Source organism: Equus quagga, chromosome 14 (genome assembly GCF_021613505.1).
Source record: "Equus quagga isolate Etosha38 chromosome 14, UCLA_HA_Equagga_1.0, whole genome shotgun sequence".
Lineage (NCBI taxonomy): Eukaryota > Metazoa > Chordata > Mammalia > Perissodactyla > Equidae > Equus > Equus quagga.
The window spans coordinates 57160593-57184319 of NC_060280.1; the positions used below are offsets into that span (position 1 = coordinate 57160593).

Here is a 23727-nt window from a genome sequence, read left to right on the forward strand (position 1 = left end):
AGACATTTTTCCAAAGAAGATATTTAGATGGCCAGCAGGCACATGGAGAGATGTTCAACATCACTGATTATTGGAGAAATACAAATCAGAACCACAATGAGATATCACCTGATGCCCGTCAGAATGGCTCTTATTAAAAAGACTGACTTGGAGAGAATCTGGAGAAAAGAGAACCCTCATACATTGCTGGTGGGAATGTAAACTGGTATGGCCACTGTGGATATTCCTCAAAAAATTAGAAATAGGAATACCATATGATTCAGCTATTCTGCTTCTGGATATTTATCCAGAGAACACAAAAACACTAATTTGAAAAGATATACGCACCTCTCTGTTCATTACAGCTTGATTCACAATAGCCAAGACTTTGAAACAACTTAAGTACCCATTAAGGGTGAATGGATAAAGAAGGTGTGGTGTAGGGGCCGACCTGGTTGCATAGTGGTTAAGTTCGTGTGCTCCACTTTGGCAACCTGGAGTTCACAGGTTCAGATCCCAGCCACAGATCTAGCACCACTTGTCAAGCCATGCTGTGGCCGTGTCCCACGTAAAATGGAGGAAGGTTGGTACTTAAGTCAGCTCAGTGACAATCTTCCTTAAGCAAAAAGAGGAGGATTGGCAATAGATGTTAGCTCAGGGCCAATCTTCTCCCTCCCCCTCCCTGAAAAAGATGTGGTGTATATGTGTATATACAATGGAATACTACTCTGCCATAAAAAAGATGAACTCTTACCATTTGCAACAATATAGATGGATGGATGGACCTTGAGGGTATTATAACTAAGTGAAATAGGTTAGATGGAGAAAGACCAATTCTGTTAGGATTTCACTCATATGTGGAAGATAAAAAACACAACAACTAACAAACACATAGACAGAGAATAGATTGATGGTTACCAGAGGGCAAGGGAGGAGTGGGGAGGGTGAAAGGAGTAAAAGAGCACATATGTACAGTGGTGGATGGAAACTAGACTTTTGGTGGTAAACATGATGTAGTCTACACAGAGTCAAAATATGATGTACACCAAAATTTATATAATGTTATAAATCAATGTTGCCTCAATAAAAAATTAATGAAAAATAACTGTCTTCAGTATTATATATGTAATGATTAGTTATGCTTTAGTTGCCTGGCTCCAAGCTACTGTTTTTCCCACTGGACTGCTTTCCTTCTTGTATGATGGTCCACGGGATGTGGGTAAAAATTATATAATCTAAAGATTTATTTGTTTTTTGGTGAATATGCCCTTGGCTTGTTAGGGGATGGGATCCTATAGCTAGAGATTATAATCCTCCAGTTTTTTCACTAACCATTTGACCTGTATTTATTGAGCACTCATTCACTCAATAAATATTTATTTAGTCCCTATGGTGAGACAGTGGGGATATAGCATGACCAAAGCAAAGTCCTTGCTCTTACAGAGCTAGCATTCTTCTGGAGGTAGACAGATAAGGGCAAGTAAACAAATAAATGAAAAGTGATTCTTTCTAAAATAAAATAGAGTGATACTATAAAGAGTGGATTAGTGCTGGAAATGCTCCTGCTCTTGCTTTTACTTTATGGACTGTAGTCAGGGAAGGTCTCTTTGAGGGAGTGATATTGGAGCCAAGACCTAAATGATAGGGAGCTAGCCTTGTGAAGATCTGGGCCAAAAGCATTCCAGGCAGAGGGAAGAGCGAGTGTAAAGGTTTTGAAGCAGGAATGAGCTTAGCATGTTTTAGGAACAGAGAAAGGTTATAGTGTGGCTAGAACATAGTGAGTGAGGGGAGGAGTGTGATGCAAGGTGAGGGGAGAGGGAAGAGCAGGAGCTTAGTGTAGTGGAAGCCATTCAAGGGTTTTAAGCAAAGAACTGATGTAATCTAGTTTTCATGTTAAAAGAAAGCATTCGGCTTGCAGTATGGTATTTGGATTATAGACTGGTAATCCCTGAGAGATATGTTGATAGCAGTGAAGAGGAATGTGTAAGTGGAGGGACTCAGGATATATTCTGGAGGTGGAACTAGTAGGTAGATGCTGTTATTGTTTCTGTTTTACAAATGAAACTGAAATTTAGGATGTACCAAGTGTTGCCCTCACACAGCTAGGAAATGGGGAAGCTGGGCTTCTAATTAAGTCTAATTGTAGGTCCTGAGTTCCTGTGGATACTGCTAAGCAATTTGGGGCTATATAAAGAAGAGACAAGTTTGATAAATAATTTTCAATATATGTATTGCACATACATATATGTAATTAGCACTCTTGGTTGCAAGAAGCAAGAACCCATCTCAAACAAAGAAGTCAGATGTGTTGGTTCTTGTAAAATCCACTGTGGAGGGCCAGACCTGGTGGCCTAGTGGTTAAGTTTGGCACGCTTTACTTTGGCAACCCGGGTTCTGTTCCTGGGCATGGACCTACACCACTCGTTTGTCAGTGGCCATGCTGTGGCAGCAGCTCACATACAAAAAGAAATTGTTTGGCAACAGATGTTAGCTAAGGGCGAATCTTCCTCAGCAAAAAAAATCCCACTCTGACAGGCACTAGGGTGAGACTAAAATGAAGGAAATCTCAATTCAGAAACGTGGAGCTTTGCCAGAACTTTCTAGGTGTGTATCTTTCTGTTGGTCTGCTTTATCATCTTCTATAGCTGTTACACTTTTTTTTGTTGAAGTGAGGACCATGAGAGCTGTCAGGCTCACCTTCCAGTTTATGATCTGAGAGAAGATGAGAGTCTTGCCGCACTGGTTTTAATTAGCCTAGCTTCAACTGGCCCATCTTGGGTTGAGGGCCCAAACTTGGATCAAATGCTTTGTATGTGTGTCTTTGCACACATGTGCAAGCTTGCTTGAGTGCCAATGTATATGCATTTGTGGTATGCATAATATAGTAATACTTATCCAGAGGACAACCCTTTTAGCAACTTTAGCTACTTGCAGTTCAGTGGACAACCTGGAAACCAAATTAGCCCAAGAGTTCTGAGCAGTTAACTGTTGCCTCAGATGCATGATAGGTCTGCTCTTCTACTTTTACTTATAGGAGGGCAACTTAGCCCCACTCAGATCCAATTATACACATGATTCTAATAAGCTTGATTGTCACTGGATGGGCCTGCAGCAGATGAGCAGCAGTATGTTAGTGAGACCAGGTAGGAGGGCTTCACAGCTGTGCTGCTGCAGACGCATTGACAGTAAAAAGTGACACACAACAGTAAGAAAAGAGTGAGAAAAAAATTTAAACAAAGATAGCTTAAAATTTTTCTATGGTTATTAGTATTTTAGGTGATTGTCCTACATACGTTGATATTTCCTAAGGGCATTCAGTTAGTATTTATTATGCACCTAAAATATGTCAAGCCTTGTGCTAGTTGGGGATAATGACAGACCTGGTCCCTATCTTCAGTGACAGTAGAATAAAATGGATTGTTCATACGACAGAGTAATGGAATAGAGAGTGAATTGGTGGTGGCAAATCTTCGTCTCTACAATGACCCGGGCACTAATATCATACATTTTCGAACCAAATGAGGAGCTGAATTCCATTGTTGTCATTTTACCGACTGTGTGCCCTTTGGCAAGTTATTCAACCTTTGTAATCCTTGTTTTCTTAACAGTAAAGTGAAATACTACCTACTTGTGTTGTCAGAGTTTAATGAGATACTATATAGAAAATATTTAAGCACTGTGCCTGGCATGGTAGTTTTTACTGTTAGGGCTCTGGTTTGGAAAAAGTTGCTTACAGATTCTAAGACAAACTGTTTTACTGTCTATGCAAAACATTGATAAAAAACTGAGTTAGCAACTAGGTCACAAGTCGTAAATTAGTAACATTAAAGAACTTGTTAACCTTCAATATTTTAGTATATTGAGTGGTATCCAGAGTCAAGGTGAGTCGGTCTAACTGACTCTTCATTGCTCTGTATAGAGAGTTACTTGTGTAACTAGTTTAGAAATGAAGCAAGTACCACTAGTTATAATGGTAAAAAAAAGAAATCTTAACCAAGCTAGAAAGGCCAATGAAATTAATTTTGAGAATAACCTACCACACATGTAATAAATTAATTCTAGAATAATTTATTAATGTCTATAATCTAGAATTACAGATATTCTTATATGGTTAAAGACCTGATAATGATAAAGTAGAATCTTAAAGTGGAGAAACATAGGGTAATTTTTAGTTCGATTCCTATTTTATAGCTGAGGCGCAAAGCAAATTATTACTTATACAAGATTATATAAGTAGCAAAAATTAGAACTTGTTGCTTTTTTACTAAATTTCTGTGAAGTATAATTAATTGTGCAAATTGAATACCACTAACAAAGGACTCTACTGCATCACTTAGCCTGCCTATCCTACCTTTCATCTTCACAGACCTATGCATTCATTCATTCAACAAATGCTGAGTGCCTGCTGTGTTTTATGGCAGGCATCATCTTTGAAGAGTTTTGCTATAGAGGAAGGTAAAACATCAAGCACGTTGATAGTTAAAGTGTTTCACCTTGCAGACCTCTGGGGAGAGATTGCTATGGATTTAGAAGTTGTGCTCATCTCAGGCAAAATACAGGAGTTGATGGCATATGGCAAAAGTTTTTTTCTTCACGGAAGCTAGCAAAAGGAGACAGAAAGGGAATACAAGGTGAGAGAGATGGTTTATCACTATCCTTTCCATTCAAGATGTATTTTTCAAATAACAAGTATATATTTAGGGTTGACTCTGTCTGTAGTACTTTAGCAAATGATGGGGAAGAAATACAGAAGAGGAATAAAATGGTCTCTGGCCCCAAGGAACTGACCCTCTTGTTAAGACTCATTTGAAATAAGGAGAGAATTCTGTCAGGCAATCTCCCTGTCTTCTTTTTGCCTACATAAAATAGTTTTCTAAGGGGTTTTTTATTTCACAGGGATGTATAACATAATTATTCTCTTTATTTTTTTTTTAAAAAAGCTTCCTTGTAAAAGTTTTCAAATATTATAAAAGTAAGAAAATGGTGTAATGAACCCCACCCCCGTAAGCAGCCCCTAGATTCAACAATGGTCATCATTTTGTCCTACTGGCTAGGTTGATCCCTTTTTTCTTTTCTTTTTTCCCTTACCTCTCTTCCTCTCCACTTCCTTCCTCCTTCCCTCCCTCCATTTCTTCCCTCCTTTCTTTCTTTCCTTCCTCTAGAGTTTTAAAGGAAATTTATGACATCATGCATTTCTACTGTAAACACTCTATTATAACTTTTTTTTTCTTTGCACTGAGGAAGATTTGTTCTGAGCTAACATCTGTGCCAGTCTTCCTCTATTTTGTGTGGGGTTTGCCGCCACAGCATGGCTGATGAGTGGTGTAGGTCTGCACCTAGGATCTGAACCCATGAACCCCGGCCGCCAAAGCAGAGTGCACAAATTTAACCAGTAGGCCACCAGCCCAGCTCAAGTTATAACATTATTTTAATGCCTGTATGTATCTCATCGTATATATGTACTATAATATACCTAACCAATCCTCTAATGAAGAGTGTTTCCTTATTATTCATTATTATTATAGTTTATTTTCTATAAAGAGTACTTCCTGGAACAACATCCTTATATGCCTCTATCTGTTTAACATCTTCATGCATACATCCTTCTCACATATGGCCTTCTTTTGAAATGGAATTTCCTGGAAATGAGATTGCTGAAGCAAAGGCTATGCACTTTTATAAATCGCTACATCATACCAAACTCATGTTCAGAAATGTTGTAGTAATTCTTACTCTCAACAATAATGTGCCTGTCTATGTTTGCTGGTCTGGGTTTTGTCAGTCTATTAATTTTTCCAATCTCCCAGTACCATAGATTTTCAAAGATTTTTTTATGTGCATTTAAAAATTATTAATGAGGTTGAGCATCTTTACTCTTACTACAGGCCATATGAATTCAGGCTGCTCTTTCATAAACATCCCTTTCATTATTTCACTTTATTCAAAAATCATGGTGTCATTATTTCCCACCTCTGATTTTCAAGACCCTTCATAATTTGGCCCTAACCTATTTTTCCAGCTTAATACTGTCCAGCAGGAGTTGTTCTATTCCAATAAGTAATATTTCCTCATTCATATACCTCATTCTATTCGTTTTTTTCTTGGACTCATTTTTAAGTAATGTTTTATTTTTCTTCTTTTCTCAATGCTTTTATATTCCACTTTTCTTTTTTCTGCCTATTCAAGTCCTTCGGAATCCTTGTAGCCCGTCTTGCAATGAAGTTGCCCCAAATTCTCTAGCCTTCATCGATTTCCTCTTATTTGAATCCCCACTGTACCTGCTGTTTTTACCACTTGATTTAGTAGCAAATTATAGACTGCTTTGTTGTGTTATTTAGCAAGTACCAACTGTGTGCAAGACCATGAATAGATAGCTATGGACAGAACAGTTTCTGTGCTTGTAAAGTTTGTAGTATACTAATGATGCATTTATTTCCACTTCTTTGCTTTATTAGTGAGGTTGAACTTCTTTTCATATACCTCTGTTATATATGAAGTATACACACGTTTTTAGATACGTATTTGTATGTCCCCAACTAGATTATAAAATCATTGAGAGTATAAACCATGTTTTATACTTCTCTGTTCCTTACAACACTTTACTCAGTTCTGAGCATGTAGCCATTATTAAGTATATACTTGCTCTGTTAATGTAGTAATGAAAGTTGTAGGCTGTAGAGTCACATACCTGGTTTCATATTACAGCTCAAGATCTTATGAACTATCTGCAACCTTTGCAAATTACTTAGCTTCGCTAAGCTTGTTTCCTCATGTTAAATACTTGCTTCATAACGTTGACATGTGGGTTAAATGAGAGAATCCATGTAAAGCATTTAGTACAATGCTTGGTACAGAGTAAGTGCTCATTAAAAGAAACTTGTTATTATAGTAATTTGTTTAACCTCTCCAGCCAGAAACTACTTCAACAACCTTTAATTTCCCTAGCTCCTTTTATCTAAGCAGTTACCAAATTCTGCTCAGTTTACTTCAATTATCTTGTCAATTTAGCCTCTCCTTTTAATCCTGATTGTAACCCACAATAAGAAATACATTTTATATCATAGCTTAGTATGCACTGTTTATATGCACATATGTGAAACAAAAGTTTTATGAAATAATTAGTTATGATACACTGATGTTTTTTGTTCTGTGTTACTAAAAAAAAATGCTGGTCACAGCCATTAAAACTGATTTCACAACACACAATTGGAAACACACTGGTCTAGATTTTTGGAATCTGCAAAATTTGTACTACTACTGAACTGGATTATGTTCAAGTATAAATTTTCAATGAAATAGAAAATGGAGATGAAGCCACTGGGACTTGGAGCTTATTTCAATTGTACTTTCTCTTTCTTCTCTAATAGATAATATGGTTAGATTTTCCTATTCTCAATCTGGTTTCACTGCTGAAGGTGGGAGCGTTCAGTTGTGCATATTCCAGAGCTGGTGTAGAATGAGATTACTCAATAGTTGGGGCAGAGCTTCTCACCTTGACAGGGCAGAAATTTATCAATGACTTTGTATGTGTATTGTTTTTCTTAGGACAAAAGTTGACATACGTGGATTTTAAAGTCATTAGCATAGTTCTGAAAGAGGGACCTGAAAAAAACTTTTAACTACAGAAATTTTAAACATTATAAAAAGTAGAAAGAATAGTATATGAATCTCCATTACCTAAATTCAGCTTTAGTAATTATCAACATTATGTTAATTCCAAGAGGAATTTTTAACAAGGAACTTTTAAGGCACATAAAATTCCCTTCCTTAATACAGATAGATGATCTGTTTTTTCAGAAGAGATGTATCAGATGTATCAGTGTACCTTGCTTTAGTACTCACAACCTATTCATTTTAATTGATACCTGCAAGAAGAGTAAAAAATTATATGACATGAGGGAGCAGTAGTGGGATAGGGCGGATTTTCCTAAGGGCCACCTAGAACACTAGTCCCTGGCCATCTTTCTTGGACTATTTCCACAGCCTCATTTGCCAGTCTCCCTACCACCACTCAATACCACCTACCTTGCTGCCATTAAACTGATCTTTTAAAATTGTCTTGGGGGCAGTGGAAGCTCATTACATTTATTCTGTTTAAAACCTTCACTTCTTCCTTCCCTACCTATAGAATAAAATCCCAAACCACAGATTTTCACTCATAATCTGGCTCCAGCCTATGTTTCTAGCTTTCTTTCCCACTATCTGTCTCTTCCCTACCACATTCAGCTTATTCTTCTTCCTAGAATACTCAGTCTATTTTAGGACTTATACCTATTTTTCAGGATCCAGTTTAGGTTTCATCTTGTGCATAAGATCTTTTTAACTACCCCAGAAAGAAATTCCCTTGCTTGTTTTTGTTTATTGGGTGTATGTGGAGGGGTATGTGTGTTTTTTGCCACTTAATTGAGTCATATTTATTAGTTTATGTTTGCGTCCCTCCCCAGTTAGACAGTGATCTCCTCCAAAGCAGGGGTTATAGCGTATTCTTCTTTGTCTCCTAACCACTTTCTTTGGTGCCCGCACACAGTAGGCATCCAATGATGGTTTGTTGAATGAATGTCTTCATAGTTTTAGAACTGTCGAATCTAATCCCAACACAAGTTCTCTCCAGATAAGAAGAATTCATTAAAGTTTATTTTTTCATTTTGTTTTGTGTATTTTTCATTTTTTTTCCCTCCCCTCCTTGGGAAAGTTTTAAAAATTTCTAAGGAGAACCTAAGTTCTATAATAGAGCCTTTTCCTTAGGGGGAAACATACTTTGGTCAACTAGTGTATAGTATCTTCGAGAATCCTGTAGTGAAGGTAAGTAAAATCTCCTCTCAGTATACTTAATTTTTTGCTGTTGTTGAACAATATGGTTTTATGGAGCTATAGAGCAAAGTAGAGTGGAATAAATTTGTGCTTTTTTATGCTTATAACATCCTTACCAATTTTGATGTATTTCAGCTCATGGAATGCTGTGTAAATGCCCTGGTGACATCCTTTAAAGAGACTATCTTAGCAGAGTGCCAAGGCATGATCAAGCGAAATGAAACTGAAAGTAGGTAAAACATCACAGAAAGTTCTCATAATCTTTTAAGAGGGTATCTTTGAAGCGGGACACTTTTAATAAATTGCTGTTAGATCATTTTTTTATGCATAGGTACATTTGTCACAGTAAACTGTGCTTAAAGAAAATAATAAAATATGTAGCACAGTTAGAAGCACTGTAAAGAAGGTTATTAATTTATATTTTAAGTATTTTCCCCCCCTAGGTATCAATGATTGTGTGTGTGTGAATTTCAATTTGTTCTCAAAAGTAGGACTCTGCTTCTAAAGACTATTTTAAATGGTAAGCATGGTATAGGCTAGAAGTAGGTATTTGACTTTTGTGTGGAATTTTGTGATGAATATTTTTAGAAAGTAATAAAACACTCCATGTTAGTAATCTTCATCCTTCTCTCCAAAAATATTTTACGATTTAAGATTTCTGAAGTCTGTTTTTATTTGTTACTTAAATGTTTGCGTAATAATGGTATATTTTTGGAAGGTAGCAACTACATTACAACCAAAAAGAATGCAGTAAATTTACCCATATTCTTACTACCCAGAGATAACCACTTTTAACATTTTGATGTCTTATGCTCCAGATCTCGTTGTGTATAATTGCAAGATCCTATTTAATCTTTAGTTGCGTTTAAAGTATGTGTTTCACTTCACTTCACTTTATACACTCTTTAGAAGTAGTTTTATAGTAAAAAGCAAGCTGCTCATTGGCACAAATGAAATATTTGAATTTCTGTATGCCAAGCTAAGTAGAGTTATCTCTGATCCATGTTGGACTTCCTTCAAAATGATTTATTTAGTAGTAACCAGGTCTGGAGGTAAGATTTTTGTGGAGGGCAATTAAATAGTATAACATGAGAAAGTGCTTTTGTAAACTGAAAAATCTTTGTGAATACAGTTTAATTTTATCTCTAATACAATTTAAGATTTATGAAGTCTGAAGATTTTATAATCATTACTCTGAACAATCTGATGACATGGTTTTTTTACCTCTTAATGATGTGACTATGTATTTAATATTGCATCTACTTTATGAAATGTACTGATCTTCTATGTGAACTTTTGTTTCTTAGAATAAAAGATATTCCATTGGATTGAAGATCAAATGACTAACCTTTTAGGAGGAGTTAGGTTTTGCAGTGTGTGATCACTTTTTATTAGAGTTTATTTTTTTTTTTATTTTTATTTTTTTTAAAGATTTTATTTTTTCCTTTTTCTCCCCAAAGCCCCCCGGTACATAGTTGTGTGTTCTTCGTTGTGGGTTCTTCTGGTTGTGGCATGTGGGACGCTGCCTCAGCGTGGTCTGATGAGCAGTGCTATGTCCGTGCCCAGGATTCGAACTAACGAAACACTGGGCCGCCTGCAGCGGAGCGCGCGAACTTAACCACTCGGCCACGGGGCCAGCCCCCTATTAGAGTTTATTTTAAAAAATAATTTTTGTCAGACTGAGAAGGTGGACCAGGAAGTTATATTACTTTCTATAACAACTCCTAAACTGATTGTACCCGTAGAATACTATTAAGGTTATCAACTTCCAACTGATATTTCTCCAAACTCTTACAATCATAGGCATTCTAGACCCATGATGCAATTCAAAGAGAAAATTTATTCTGATGGATGAAATGATTCTATGAGTGTGTTCTATCCTTTCAGAATTACATTTAATGTTTTCGTTGATGGATAAAGTTCCTAATGGGATAGAGCCAATGTTGAAAGACTTGGAGGAGCATATCATTAGTGCTGGCCTGGCAGATATGGTAGCAGCTGCTGAAACTATTACTACTGTAAGTTTTCCTTAATGGCATGATAGATGTATATCAAGGTTAGTTTTTACTTCATTTTCTTTTTTTTAGTGAGGAAGATTCGCTCTGAGCTAATGTCTGTTGCCAGTCTTCCTCTTTTTGTTTTGCTTGAGGAAGATTAGCCCTGAGCTAACATCTGTACCAGTCTTTGTCTGTTTTGTATGTGGATCACCACCAAAGCATGGCTTGACAAGTGGTGTATGTCTGCGCCCGGGATCTGAACCCACAAACCCAGGCTGCTGAAGCAGAGCCCTTCATACTTAACCACTACACCACAGGGCTTGCCCCAAGGTTATTTTTCAATTCAGGATTGTGTGTTTAAAATAGTAATTGATGACAAAACAGTAGTATTGGAACACCTTTTAATTTTAAGAAAAAATTCTTCAGAAAATTTCCCAAATTTTAAAGCTGTAGTGTTTTATTAAAATTGTTTTTATTTTCTCTCTTTTGTATCATTCTTTGCTTTTTAAAAACTCAATTGAATATAAAAAATTTTATTTTTAGGACTCTGAGAAATATGTTGAGCAGTTACTTACACTATTTAATAGATTTAGTAAACTCGTCAAAGAAGCTTTTCAAGATGATCCACGATTTCTTACTGCAAGAGATAAGGTATATATTCCTGTATATTAACACTACTGTCATAATTTGCTTTTAATTAGAAACTTGCATCATTATGCTATTAAATTACAAACTGAAAACCCAGCAACTCTGATTTTTCATTAGTGGAGAACAACTGTATTTATTGTGTTTGGTTTGTTAGATGTTTTTGTAAGCATTGGATATGGGCCTAGAATTTAGCTAGAACGTTGCTCTCTTCCTCATTTTTCCAAGAATGTTTTCCTGTTTTTGGATGGTTACTGATTATTGCATTCCTGTTTATCCTCTAAGACCCAGTTCATAGTATACTTCTCCTGGGACTTCCTTGATACCCTACCTCTTCCCACATCCTACCACAAGCAGAGGTGATTCCTCTGTCCTTTCACAGGGCTCCTGTGAGAGTTATGTCACATTTATTCTTGTTTCCCATACCCTCTTTTCCCATCTTCACTAGTGTGGGATAATGATAATGAAACATAGTCTTATCCTTAGAGTTGTGTCTTTTTAAATGTCATAAACCTATAACTAGAAATTACCGTCAGTTTTTCCCCTCTTCAACTACCTTTCATTACTTCCCAAGTTTTTCTGTGGCTCTAAAAAGGCAAGCAACTTTCTCCAGTAGGCTTTTTTTCTCACTCTATTTGTCTGCTTTAAAATAAGTAAGTAGATAGGTAGCTAGAGTAGGAAACGGTTAAAGGAGTATGGAGGTAATTAGGTGGTTTGGAATATTAAATTGAGTGGCCTGCAGAGGCTTCGCTGAGGTGACATTTGAATCAAGATTGAAGGTGATTTATTCTTGATGTGGCTATCTGAGGGAAGAGTGTTCCAGCCAGAGGGGACAGCAGATGCAAAGACTCGAAGGCAGGAATATACCTATCATGTTCCAGGAACAGAGAAGTAAGAGGTCATTGCCAGAGGGGATTGAGTGAGAGGGAGAATCGTAGGAATTGAAGTCAAAAAGCTAACAGGAGGCCAGATCACGTAAGATTCTGTGAGCCATGGTTAGGAGTTTGGTTTTTACTCTGAGTAGAATGAAAAGTCATTGAAAGATTGAACAGAATGACAGGACCTGACTTACATTTTAACAAGATTACCTGGCTCTGCAAAAAGAGTAGACTGAAGGGGGCAAGAGAAGAAATAAGAATATCAGTTAAGACCTGTTTAAGTACTTCAATTAGGTAATGATGGAAGCTTGGTCCAGAATGATAGTGGTGGAGGTAGTCAAAAGTGGTTGGATTCTGATTATATAATGAAAATATACTATACAGTATTTGCTAATGAGTCAGATGTGGAATGTGATAGAAAGAGACCAGTCCAGGCTAACACTCAGATTCTTATTCTGATCAGTTAGAAGCATATGCTTGCTGAGATGTGGAAGACTGGGAGAAGCAGGTTTTGGGGAAGTGGTTGCAGAGAGATTAGGAACTCAGTTCTGAACAAGTTAACTTTGAAATGATTATTAAACATCCATGTGGCAACGTTAAGTCTGGAGTTTAAGGTGGGGGACAAGCCTGAAAAGATAAATTTGGGAGCTTCAGCATATAGATGATATTGAAAGCACTGACACTGCGTATGACCACCAAATTAATGAGTGAGGATAGAAAAGAGAAGAGATCCAAGCGCTGGCCTGGGGCATGCTAAATTTACTTATCAGAAAGATGAGGAACTATCTTTCACAAGGAGGGAGGAGAGTGAGTGGAATGACCAGGAGCGTGTGCTGGAAAACAAGTGGAAAAGGCACTTGCAGGAGGAGGGCAGGATCAGCTTGTGAGTGGCTTTGACAAGAACGAATGGGTGGAGTAGTGATGTGAAAGCCTGGGGAGAATGGTTTTTGGTAAGAATGGCAGTAGAGAAATTGGAGACAGTGAATTAGATAGTTCTTCCAGGAGTTTAGCTTAAAGAGGGAGAGAGAGAAATGGGGCAGTAGCTGAAGATGGACAAAGCCAACACAGAATTTTAAGGATTTAAACAATAACAGTATGTTTGTATGCTGAGGCTACAGAAACAAAGAGAGGGAAAATAGTGATCATGCAGGAGGAATAGAAGGGAATTCTGATTACTTCCGTTTTCTCAATGGAGTAGGAAGCCACATTATCAGCTGAGAGTATACATGGGGGAGGAAATATTTGAGGTTTCAAGAGAAAGAAGATGGTATGAAAATGTTTTCTAGGAGAACTCGTGGACAAGAGAATGGTATGGTTCTCAGGGAGCATTAAGATCCTATATGAGAATAATGATAATCAGAACATGACTAAGAGCATGCTGAAGTCATTGACTTGAAAATTGTATCAGGACAGATACAACATTAAAAATAAAAATTAATTTATATTTTTATGTATTTTTGGAATTGTAGCAATTTAACTGTATTTCAAATGTTAAAAATGATGTTTATATTTAATTTTAAATTATTTGTAGGCGTATAAAGCAGTTGTTAATGATGCTACCATATTTAAACTTGAATTACCTTTGAAGCAGAAAGGGTAAGTTTTTTAAATATTGTATGTTTAAAATTCTTAAATTTTTTCAGAGTGTGTTTATTATATGTTATTGGGTATGCAAGGTGCCGTATTTCCCTAATCCTAATTAGGTTTGTTTTTCGTTGTTGTTTTTTACTTTTATGATTTTTGTTGCTTTTGGTTATTAAAAACTCTGTCTCAATTTTTAATTATTTCCTTTTTTGGCCAAAAAATATTAACCTTAGTTTTTTAAGTCTGAAAAATGTTTTGTTCTTAATCTTTTAGAATCTCTACTTTATTGTTTTTCCCTCTCCAATAGTCACTAAAGTTATTTTATTACCTATAAAATCATAGAATATGACTCACTTCACCATAATGATACAAAAAGGAAAATCAGTTTTAATGTAAATTTTTACATTACTATTTTTAAAAATTGATCTCATTGGTAAGATGAATTTACTTCTGCTAAGTATTTTTATAGAAAATATGAAAATCAAAATTTAATGAAATAATAAATCTGAGCTAGTTATAGTTTCTTCAGAGTAATACTAAGTAGCAGTAAGGGTTAATTGGAAAAATCTTTTGATGTAATTTCTAGCAGAGAATTGCTATTTTAAAAATATTTTATACATAATGCTAAAATATTTGAAAATAGCATTTGTTAATAAGGAAAAGTAATTGTTCAAGTTTTTTTATCTTATTTTAATCATTTCATTTTAGTTTTTTGAGCTATATAAGTTAGTTGGGTGATATTACAGTGGAAGATACCTGGGTCATACAGTATTATAGTAACTGGCATAGTTTATTTATTGTGTTCTCTTTATAAATTGTGAGATTTATGAAGCATGTACCACTATATCTTGGAGAGCTCTTCATATAATAGATAGAGATCTTCCTCATTTTCCTCTGCCCCTAGGATTTTTTAATGAAAATTTTCAAACTTAAAGTTACTGTAATGCTTTATCAATGTATCTCCCTGTACATCCATCAGTCAACTTTTTAAATCCATTTGAAAGAAGTTGCAGGCATCAGTAACCATTACTCCCTAAATACTTCAACATGCAGTCAATAATTGAATTTGATGTTTGTTCATATTCTGAGATAAAATTTACCTGCATATAATAAATCTTAAGCATATACTTTTTTGAGATTTGACAAATGCTTACACCCATTAAGATGTACAATATCTTTATCATCCTTGAGAGTTACCTCATGCCCATTCAGTCAGTCCCACCCCCACTTCCTTCCAGAGGCAACTATTGTTCTGATTATTTCAACATAGATTAGTTTTGCCTGATCTAGGACTTCATATAAATGGAATCATACAATATGTGCTTTTTTGCGTAAAGCTTCGTTCAGTTCAACATAGTTTTTGAGATTCATCTATGTTTCTGCATATCATAGTAGTTTGTTCTTCTAAGTGGTTGTAGTGTTTTATGCTCCCACCAGTGAAGTATGAGAGTACTTGATCCTCATTCTCACCAATGTTGAGTGTTGTCATTTTAATTTTAGTAATTCTGGATATATGTAGTGATATCTCATTATAGTTTTAATTCCCATTTCCCTCATGACTTGATGTTGAGCACTTTTTAATGCATTTTTTGGAATCCTTATATTTTCCTTTATAAAGTGTTCAAATTTTTTGTCTGTTCTTAAATTTTTTTCCATCGGGTTATTCCTTCTTATTAGTGAGCTATACAAGTTCTTATATATTCTGTATTCAGATCCTTTATAAGATATATGCTTTTCTTTTGTGGTTTTTGCTCTCTGTGTTTTGTCTGGAAAATCTGTCTACCTCTAGGACATGAAAATAATCTTTTTTTCTTCTAAAAGCTTTATAGTTTCAGCTTTCACATTTAGGTCTAAGTTCCATCTTAAATTAATATTTGTGTATAGTGTAAGCTAGGGGTTAAATTTTTTATTTTTTTTCATATGTGTAGCAAGTGATTTCATCATCATCTGTTGGAAATACTTTCTATACCCCACTGTGTTGCTTTGGTGCCTTTTGTCAAAAATCAAATGACTTATGGGGCCAGCCCCGTGGCATAGTGGTTAAATTCAGCATGCTCCACTCCAGCAGCCTGGGTTTGGGGATTTGGATCCCAGGTGCAGACCTACATGGCTCATCACGCCATGCTGTGGCGACATCCCACATACAAAAGAGAGGATTGGCACAGATGTTAGCTCAGGGCAAATCTTCTTCAGCAAAAAAAAATCAAGTGACTTAAGAATGTGTATGTTTTCCTGGGTTCTCTATTCTGTTCCACTGATTTATTTGGGTGTCCTTAGGCCATTACTGCTTAGTCATGATGAATATAGTTCTGTAGTTAAGTCTTGAAGTCAGGTAGTATAATTTTGTTCTTTTTTCCACGAATGCTTTTAATATTCTGGTGTTTTGCTAATGTATAGAAATATAGTTGATTTTTGTATATTGATCTTATGGTCTGTTACCTTGTTACAGTTATTAGTTCTAGTAGTTGTTTTGTAGGTTTCTTAAGATTTTCTATGTAAACAATCATGGAATCTGTGAACAGAGACAGTTTTACTTCTTCCTTTCTGATCTTACGTTTTTTTCTTGCCTTGAAGCACTGACTAGGATCATAAGTACAGTGTTGAATAGAAATAGTGAGAGTGGGCGTCCTTACCTTTTTTGGCAAGTTCAAGGGGAAAGCCTTTAATAGTTCATCATTAAATACAAAGACAGCTGAGGATTTTTCATAGATGCCCTTAATTAGCTTGCTTTTTATTCCTAATTTGCTAAAACTTTTGATAGTAAATGGAGTGTTGGCTTTTATTAAATGCTTTTTCTGTGTTGAAATGATTATAAGTTTTTCTTCCTTATTCTTTTGATGTGGTAAAAATACATTGTGAGAGTTTTTTTTTTTAAACATTTAACCAAGGTTGAATTCCTGATGTAAACTCTACTTGCTCATGATTTATTATTATTTTTATATGTTCCTGGATTCAATTTGCTAATGTTTTGTTACCTTTTTTTTGGTCTTTATTCTTGAATGATTTACCTCTTTTTGGTCTTTGTGTCTTGTACAATTTTCATTTTTGTGATGTCCTTGTCATTTTTCTGGGATCAGGATTATGCTGGCCTCATAAAAAGGATTGGGGGTTATTCCCTCCCTTTGTATGTTCACAAAGAATTAGGGTAGTTGATATTACTTCTTCTTTAAATGTTTGATAGAATTCGTAAGTAAAACCATTTGGGCCTGGAGTTTTCTTTATGGGCAAATTTTGATGACAAGTTCAATTTCTTTCATAGATACAGGACTCTTCAGATTTTTTATTTAATCTAGTTTTAGTTTTAGTAAGTTGTGTTTTTCAAGGAATTTGTTCATTTCTTCTAAGTTGTCAGATTTGTGTACATAAAGTTGTAAGTACTATTCCTCATTATGCTTTTCTCTTTGGAAGTACATTAAAACTTTTTTTTCTAGAACCATTTGAGAGTAAGTTGTTCGTCATTCTAAGTACACTATTTTCTACAAATATAATCACAATATAACTATCAAAATCAAGAAGTTGACTTTGATGCATTCTACGATTTACTCCTCACACTCCTTTAAATCTCACTGACTGACCATATAATGATTTTTTGTTTTTGTGAAGAAGATTGGCCCTGAGCTAACATCCGTTGCCAGTCCTTTTGCTTGAGCAAGATTGTCTCTGAGCTAACATCTGTGCCAATCTTCTTCTATTTTATGTGGGATGCTGCCACAGTGTGGCTTGATGGGCAGTGTTAGGTCCGCACCCAGGATCTGGATCTGCAAACCCCTGCCCTCTGAAGCAGAGAGTGCAAAATTAACCACTGTGCCACTGGGCTGGCCTCATAATGTTTTTTATAGCAAAAGATTAAGTACAGAATCATGTGTTGCATTTAGTTGTTATATTTCTTTGGTTTTCTTTGGTCTAGAAGCATCTCAGTCTCTGACTCTCATGACCTTGACACTTTAGAAGATTACAGGCCAGTTATTTTGTAAAATGTCCCAAAGTTTGAGTTAATCTGATGTTTCCTTATGATTAGATTCAGGTTTGCATGTTTGGCAGAAGAGAAACTTTGTTCCTCTCATTGCATCTTATCGGAGAGTGCATGGTTTTGATTTATCTCATTGCTAATTTTGTTTAGTTTGATCACTTGATTAAGTTGGTGCCTGCCAGACTTCTCCACTGCAAAGTTATTCTTTTTCTCTTTGTAATTAAGTATTTTGTGATAGGTACTTTAAAACTATGTAAGATCCCATTGCTGATCAGATTTTCAATTTATACATTGATTTATCATATCAGTATGGACTCATGGTTTCCTATTTTAATCAGTGGGTTATAATTTACTGTCATTCTTTATTTTGTTTTTCAAGTTATCCTAGATTTCACTAGTGAAAGCTGGTTTCTGAGTCCTTTTGACAGTAAACTCTTCCTTTCTTTTTGCCACATGAGGATTTCCACGTTCATTTTGTACTTTTCCTTCCCTAGCCTCAGAATCAGCCATTTTTTCTTGAAGCCCTAGTTCTTTTTAATGGACGATGATCTTTAGTGGACAAGCTCTGGTGCTGGTGTGTTCGTTGCTGTTGGAGTGTCACTGCTCCTAGACCCTCTCAGTAGACAATCTTAAAGATACACATGCACATTTATAACTACAGTGTCTGGCCTTGTTTCCTTATGGATGCTTTCCTTACCCTCCTGAGGCTGTGACTCCCCAGGCTGGGCCACCCTCTACATGGATGCCTCCTTCTTGCTGGAACCTTCATGCCTCCCTTTGTGCCTTTCCCTTGCATGGACAGCCTCCTTACGTATTTAGTTTCTCATATTCCATACCTGACCACGCCTCCATGTCAACACACCCCTTACCTGTTTGGGTTTTGACACATGATGCTAGGCCCTTCTAGTGGATGTTTTTGGTTTTCATGGGGTTTTTTTTTTAAAGATTTTATTTTTCCTTCTTCTCCCCAAAGCCCCCCAGTACATAGTTGTTTATTTTACTTGTGGGTCCTTCCAGTTGTGGCATGTGAGACACTACCTCAGCATGGCTTGACGAGTGGTGCTAGGTCCACACCCAGGACCTGAACCGGCGAAACCCTGGGCTGCCAAACTTAGCCACTTGGCCACGGGGCTGGCCCCCTCTAGTGGATGTTTAACTTACCCAGCCTAGACTATGACAGCCCATGCCAGGCTGCAACCCTGCATGGATGGCTCTTTCACTCTCTCATGTCTTGAGCTTTCATGTCCTTGGTTTAATTTATTCCTAGATATTTTTTTATTTTAAATGCTCTTGTAAATGGAATTGTTTTCTTAATTTCCTTTTGAATGGTTCATTGCTAGTGTATAAAAACACAACTGATTCTTGTGTATTGATCTTGTACTTGCAGCTTTGCTAAATTCATTCATTAGCTCTAGAAGCTTTTCTGTGGATTTTTTCATACCTTGTGAATACGAGATCATGGTGTCTGCCAATAGAGATACTTTTAGTTTTTCCTCTCCAATTTGGATGCCTTTTTTGTCTTGTCTAATTTTTCTAACTAGAACAAGTACAACCATGAGCAGCATGGCGGATATGGACATCTTTGTTTTGTTCCTGATTTTAGGAGAACACTCTCAGTCTTTAACCATTGAGCATGTTAGCTGTGGGTTTTTATAACTCCTTATTCTTAGTAGCAGCATGGCATTCTGTCTGGTAGATGGAACATAGTTTATTTAATTGATCCTTTATTGCTGCACTAAGTAGTTTCTGATATTTTGCTATAAGTAATAATGCTCCAGAGAATAATATCGTACATTTGTCATTTTATATTTGTGAAAGTATTTCTCTAGTCTAGATTCCCAGAAGTGAGGATGGCTAGATTTCTCTTTATTTTCTCATTCTAAGGTCACCATGGCCTACCTTTAGCTCCAGATTAAAGTAGAAAATTTCCATGGACTAAAATGAGTATTATTAGCTGATTCATGGGTGTTGTGGCTATTGGAGGTGATGTTCTAGAAGAATAAAGCTACTAGTTGCATCCAGGTTATTTGGGAGACTCACTTCTGAGGTGGAATGGAGTAGCTTGTGGTGGGCCAGTGCTTCCACTGAGAACAACCAGAAATACCAGGTAAATTTAGAAAATAGTAACTTGAATATTATCAAAGAGCTATAGAAGCAACTAGGACAAAAGATTTGGAACTTATAGAAATGAGAGAGAACCTTTCAGAGGTTAGCTGAGGATTTATAGCTGTGTTTCCCTGAAAAGCAGCAGCTAAGAATCTAGGTTTGGCTCAGGCTGAGCAATACTGCTGGGGGACAATAGAGCTTTTGGTGGTCACACAGGACTGGAATGACAAAACCCACTAGGCTCTCAACTGAAAACATAGGAGGGACGTTCCTTAGATTCAATGGTTAATCAGAGGTAGACTGATCCTTAGCAAAACTGCAACCCAGCCTTGCACCAACTCAGTCCCTATTGGTTTAAAGTGATCGGTCTCTTCCATAGCAGAACACAGGGTAAACCCACTCTCAATTGAAGATAACATCATCTGGTGCCTCTGTTGTTCTTTTATATGCAGTGCCCAGTATTCAGTCTGGCCTTACTAGTCCTGTGAAGGCAGAGAAACTTATGATCAATTAAGAGACAAATCATTTTAGAAGCGGACTCTCAGATGATCCCAATATTGGAGTTAGCAGATAAGGATTTTAGAATAATTAAGATTAATAGCTTAGGGGTTGGCCCCATGACCAAGTGGTTAAGTTTGTGCACTCCACTTTGGCGGCCCAGGGTTTCGCTGGTTCGGATCCTGGGTGTGGACATGGTATCACTCATCAGGCCACGCTGAGGTGGCGTCCCACATCCCATAACTAGAAGGACCCACAACTGGAATATACAACTATGTACTGGGGGGATTTGGGGAGAAAAAGCAGGAAAAAAAAAAGATTGGCAACAGTTGTTAGCTCAGGTGTCAATCTTTAAAAAAAAAAAAGATTAATAGCTTAACCACAGTGATATACCACTCACACCCACTAGGTTGGCTAAAACTAAAAAGACGTTAACAAGTACTAGAGAGGATGTGGAGAAATTAGAATCATATATAGTTGGTGTGCAACTACTTTGGAAACAGTTTGATAACTCCTCAAGAAGTTAAACATAAAGTTAACATATAACCCAGCAGTTCTACTTCTGAGTATACGTACCCAGAAGAAATAAAAACATAAATCTACTCAAAAATTTGTACATGAATGTTCATAGCAGCATTATTCTTAATAGACTAAAAACAGAAACAACCCAAATGTCCATTATCTGATGAATGAATAAGCAAAATATGCTATATCCATGCAATGGAGTATTATTCAGCCATGAAAAGGAATAAAATTCTGATACATGCTACAACATGAGTGAAACCTTAAGAATATTATGCTAAGTGAAATAAGCCAGACACAAAAGGACAAGTTTTGTATGATTCCACTTAGATATCTAGAATAGGCAAATTCATTGATAGAAAAAGTAGAATAGACCTTACCAGATCCTGGGGGTAAGGAGAATGGGAAGTTATTGTTTAGTGGGTATAGGTTTTCTGTTTGGGATAATGGAAGAGTTCTGGACATAGAGAGTGGTGATATTTGTAGAATATTGTGAATGTGCTTAATGCCACTGAATTCTATACTTAAAAGTGGTTAAAATGCTAAATCTTCTTTACCACAAAGATAGAAATATTTTTAAAAAGGAATAAAAAGATGCAAATATTTTTGAAGAGGAATGAACTACTGATACATGCTGTGATACAGATGAATCTTTAAAACCTTATGCTAAGTAAAAGAAATAAGTCACAAAAGACCACATATTGTATGATTCCATTTGTATGAGCTGTCCAGAATAAGGAAATTCATAGAGATAGAAAGTAGATTAGTTGTATCCTGGGGCTGGGAGGGAGGGATAGCTGGAGAATGGAATTGGACTGCTGATGAGTATGGAAGTTTCTTTTTGGGGCAGTGAAAATGTTTTAAATTTTTATTATGATGATGGTTGCACAACCTTGTAAATATACTTAAAAGATACTGAATTGCACACTTTAAATGGTATATGGTGTGTGAATTGTATCTCAGTAATAATCTTAAATAGACAATGAGTAATAATGAATAAATAATCCATGTTAATGGACAAATAGGTGGAAATTGTTACCTGAGAAAAGGTAAAATATCTATAGTGGTATATAATTGGAATCATAGAAAACAGAAGAGAAGTCATTAGCAATATTTGAAGAGCTATTGACCAAAATTTTCCAACGTTGATAAATGATACCAACTCTTAGATTCAGGCATCTCTTTGAATCCCAAGGAGGATAAATATAAGTTAAACCATTCCTAAGTAACTCCTAGTTAAACAGCCAAAAACTGAAAGAAAAAAAACACTAAAACAGCCAGAGGCGGGGAAAATGACACACTACCTTCAAACAAACAGCAATAAAAAGACCGACTGCTGTCTTCTCAACAGGTTGAATTGAAGGAAGGGAGAAGGAAGGAATAGTGGTCTTCAGACTGGCAGATGCCTACCTTGGAAGATTCAGAAAGACTTTCCTAGTGTATGTCAGAGGGGATACTTTTAAGAAAATCAGTTTCTAAATCCTCATCTGCATCTACTGTTTTCTAAAATTGAGCCCTTTGGTGGAAGCATCATCGTACTTTCTCCTTTCCACTTCTTTCCACAATTATCCTTCCCTATTTTGTAAAAGCATACCTCTCTTAGATCTTACTATGATGTGTTGTCTTGGAATATAAAAGGCCTCCAAGCTGCATAAGAAAGAAATGTTTTGAAATATTGGTATTGATGTACAGAAAATGAATTTCTAATAACTAGGTATTAGATCCTTTGCAAGTCAGATGGTTTCTAATTCTTTGGTTTCAACACAATTGATGGCTAATTTGATGTTTTATTTAGGATAACTTTTTTTTGTCAGATCAGTATTTTTTTAGCAAATAATTGAGGAGGTGCTCAATGAATTGAGTAACGTCATAGGGAAAACTTCTTCCAGTCCTATCTACGTACTTATGTGAATGAGATTTTTCACAGCAAAGACATGCATTTATAAAAATAAAAAGTAGAAATAAAAATGATTGTGATTTCTGGATTCATAATTGGGAAGGGAAAAAATTTTCATCCACCTCATTAAGAGTTGACACATACAGTAAAATTTTGCATATGCATATGTTTTATCTACACACAGTATAATTGTGGTTTTGGTAAGTTGTGTACTTACAATAATTTGGATAACTCAATTCTAGTAAAATAACACTTGAATTTCATATACACAAGAAATTTTAGGTTGTTGAATTTAAATTTATTTATATATATAGTTTAGATAAGTAGGATAAAGTATAAATGCAAGATTTTTTCAAGCATAAAAATACAATACACTGGTTTTAAAATTTTGTCGGGAAAGTGAAATAGAGATACAAGTTCTTCCTTGTTTAAGAAAAGTTTATTTAAAGTTTTTTGAAATGGATAATGATAAATATATTACTATGGAATTTAGGTTAAATTGGATACATTTCAAAGAGTGAAGTAACAGTTTTATCCTTACTTAATAATGAAAAGTTTTAAATGTTAGCTTACAAGTATGCAAGGATTTACATAGTTTTTCAAAAGTATTTTAGCAAATATCTGAATAAAATCTCTTAAAGATCATTGGCATGGCTACCACTAGAGTGAAGCAGGGAGGCACCTAGGGTACAAAATTTAAGGAGGTCTCACTCTCAGGGTCCTGCAAGTGCATTTATGGGAACCTAAGAGTGAGTGCCTCCTTAAATTATGCACCCTAAGTGTCTTCTTGCTCACTCTAGTCCCAGCCCTGATCACTGGATCTTTACAACGTAAGAAGTT

At 35.9% G+C, this 23727-nt stretch overlaps 1 protein-coding gene across 1 annotated transcript in view; it reads left to right on the forward strand.

The window, feature by feature from the left end:
- Positions 1-23727, forward strand: part of CUL5 (cullin 5) — a 93166-nt gene that overhangs the window by 54686 nt on the left and 14753 nt on the right. The window contains exons 8-11 of the mRNA XM_046685573.1: positions 8926-9019; positions 10678-10808; positions 11331-11438; positions 13842-13906. Of these exons, the coding sequence (XP_046541529.1) occupies positions 8926-9019; positions 10678-10808; positions 11331-11438; positions 13842-13906 (398 nt within the window). The remainder of the gene's footprint in view (positions 1-8925; positions 9020-10677; positions 10809-11330; positions 11439-13841; positions 13907-23727) is intronic.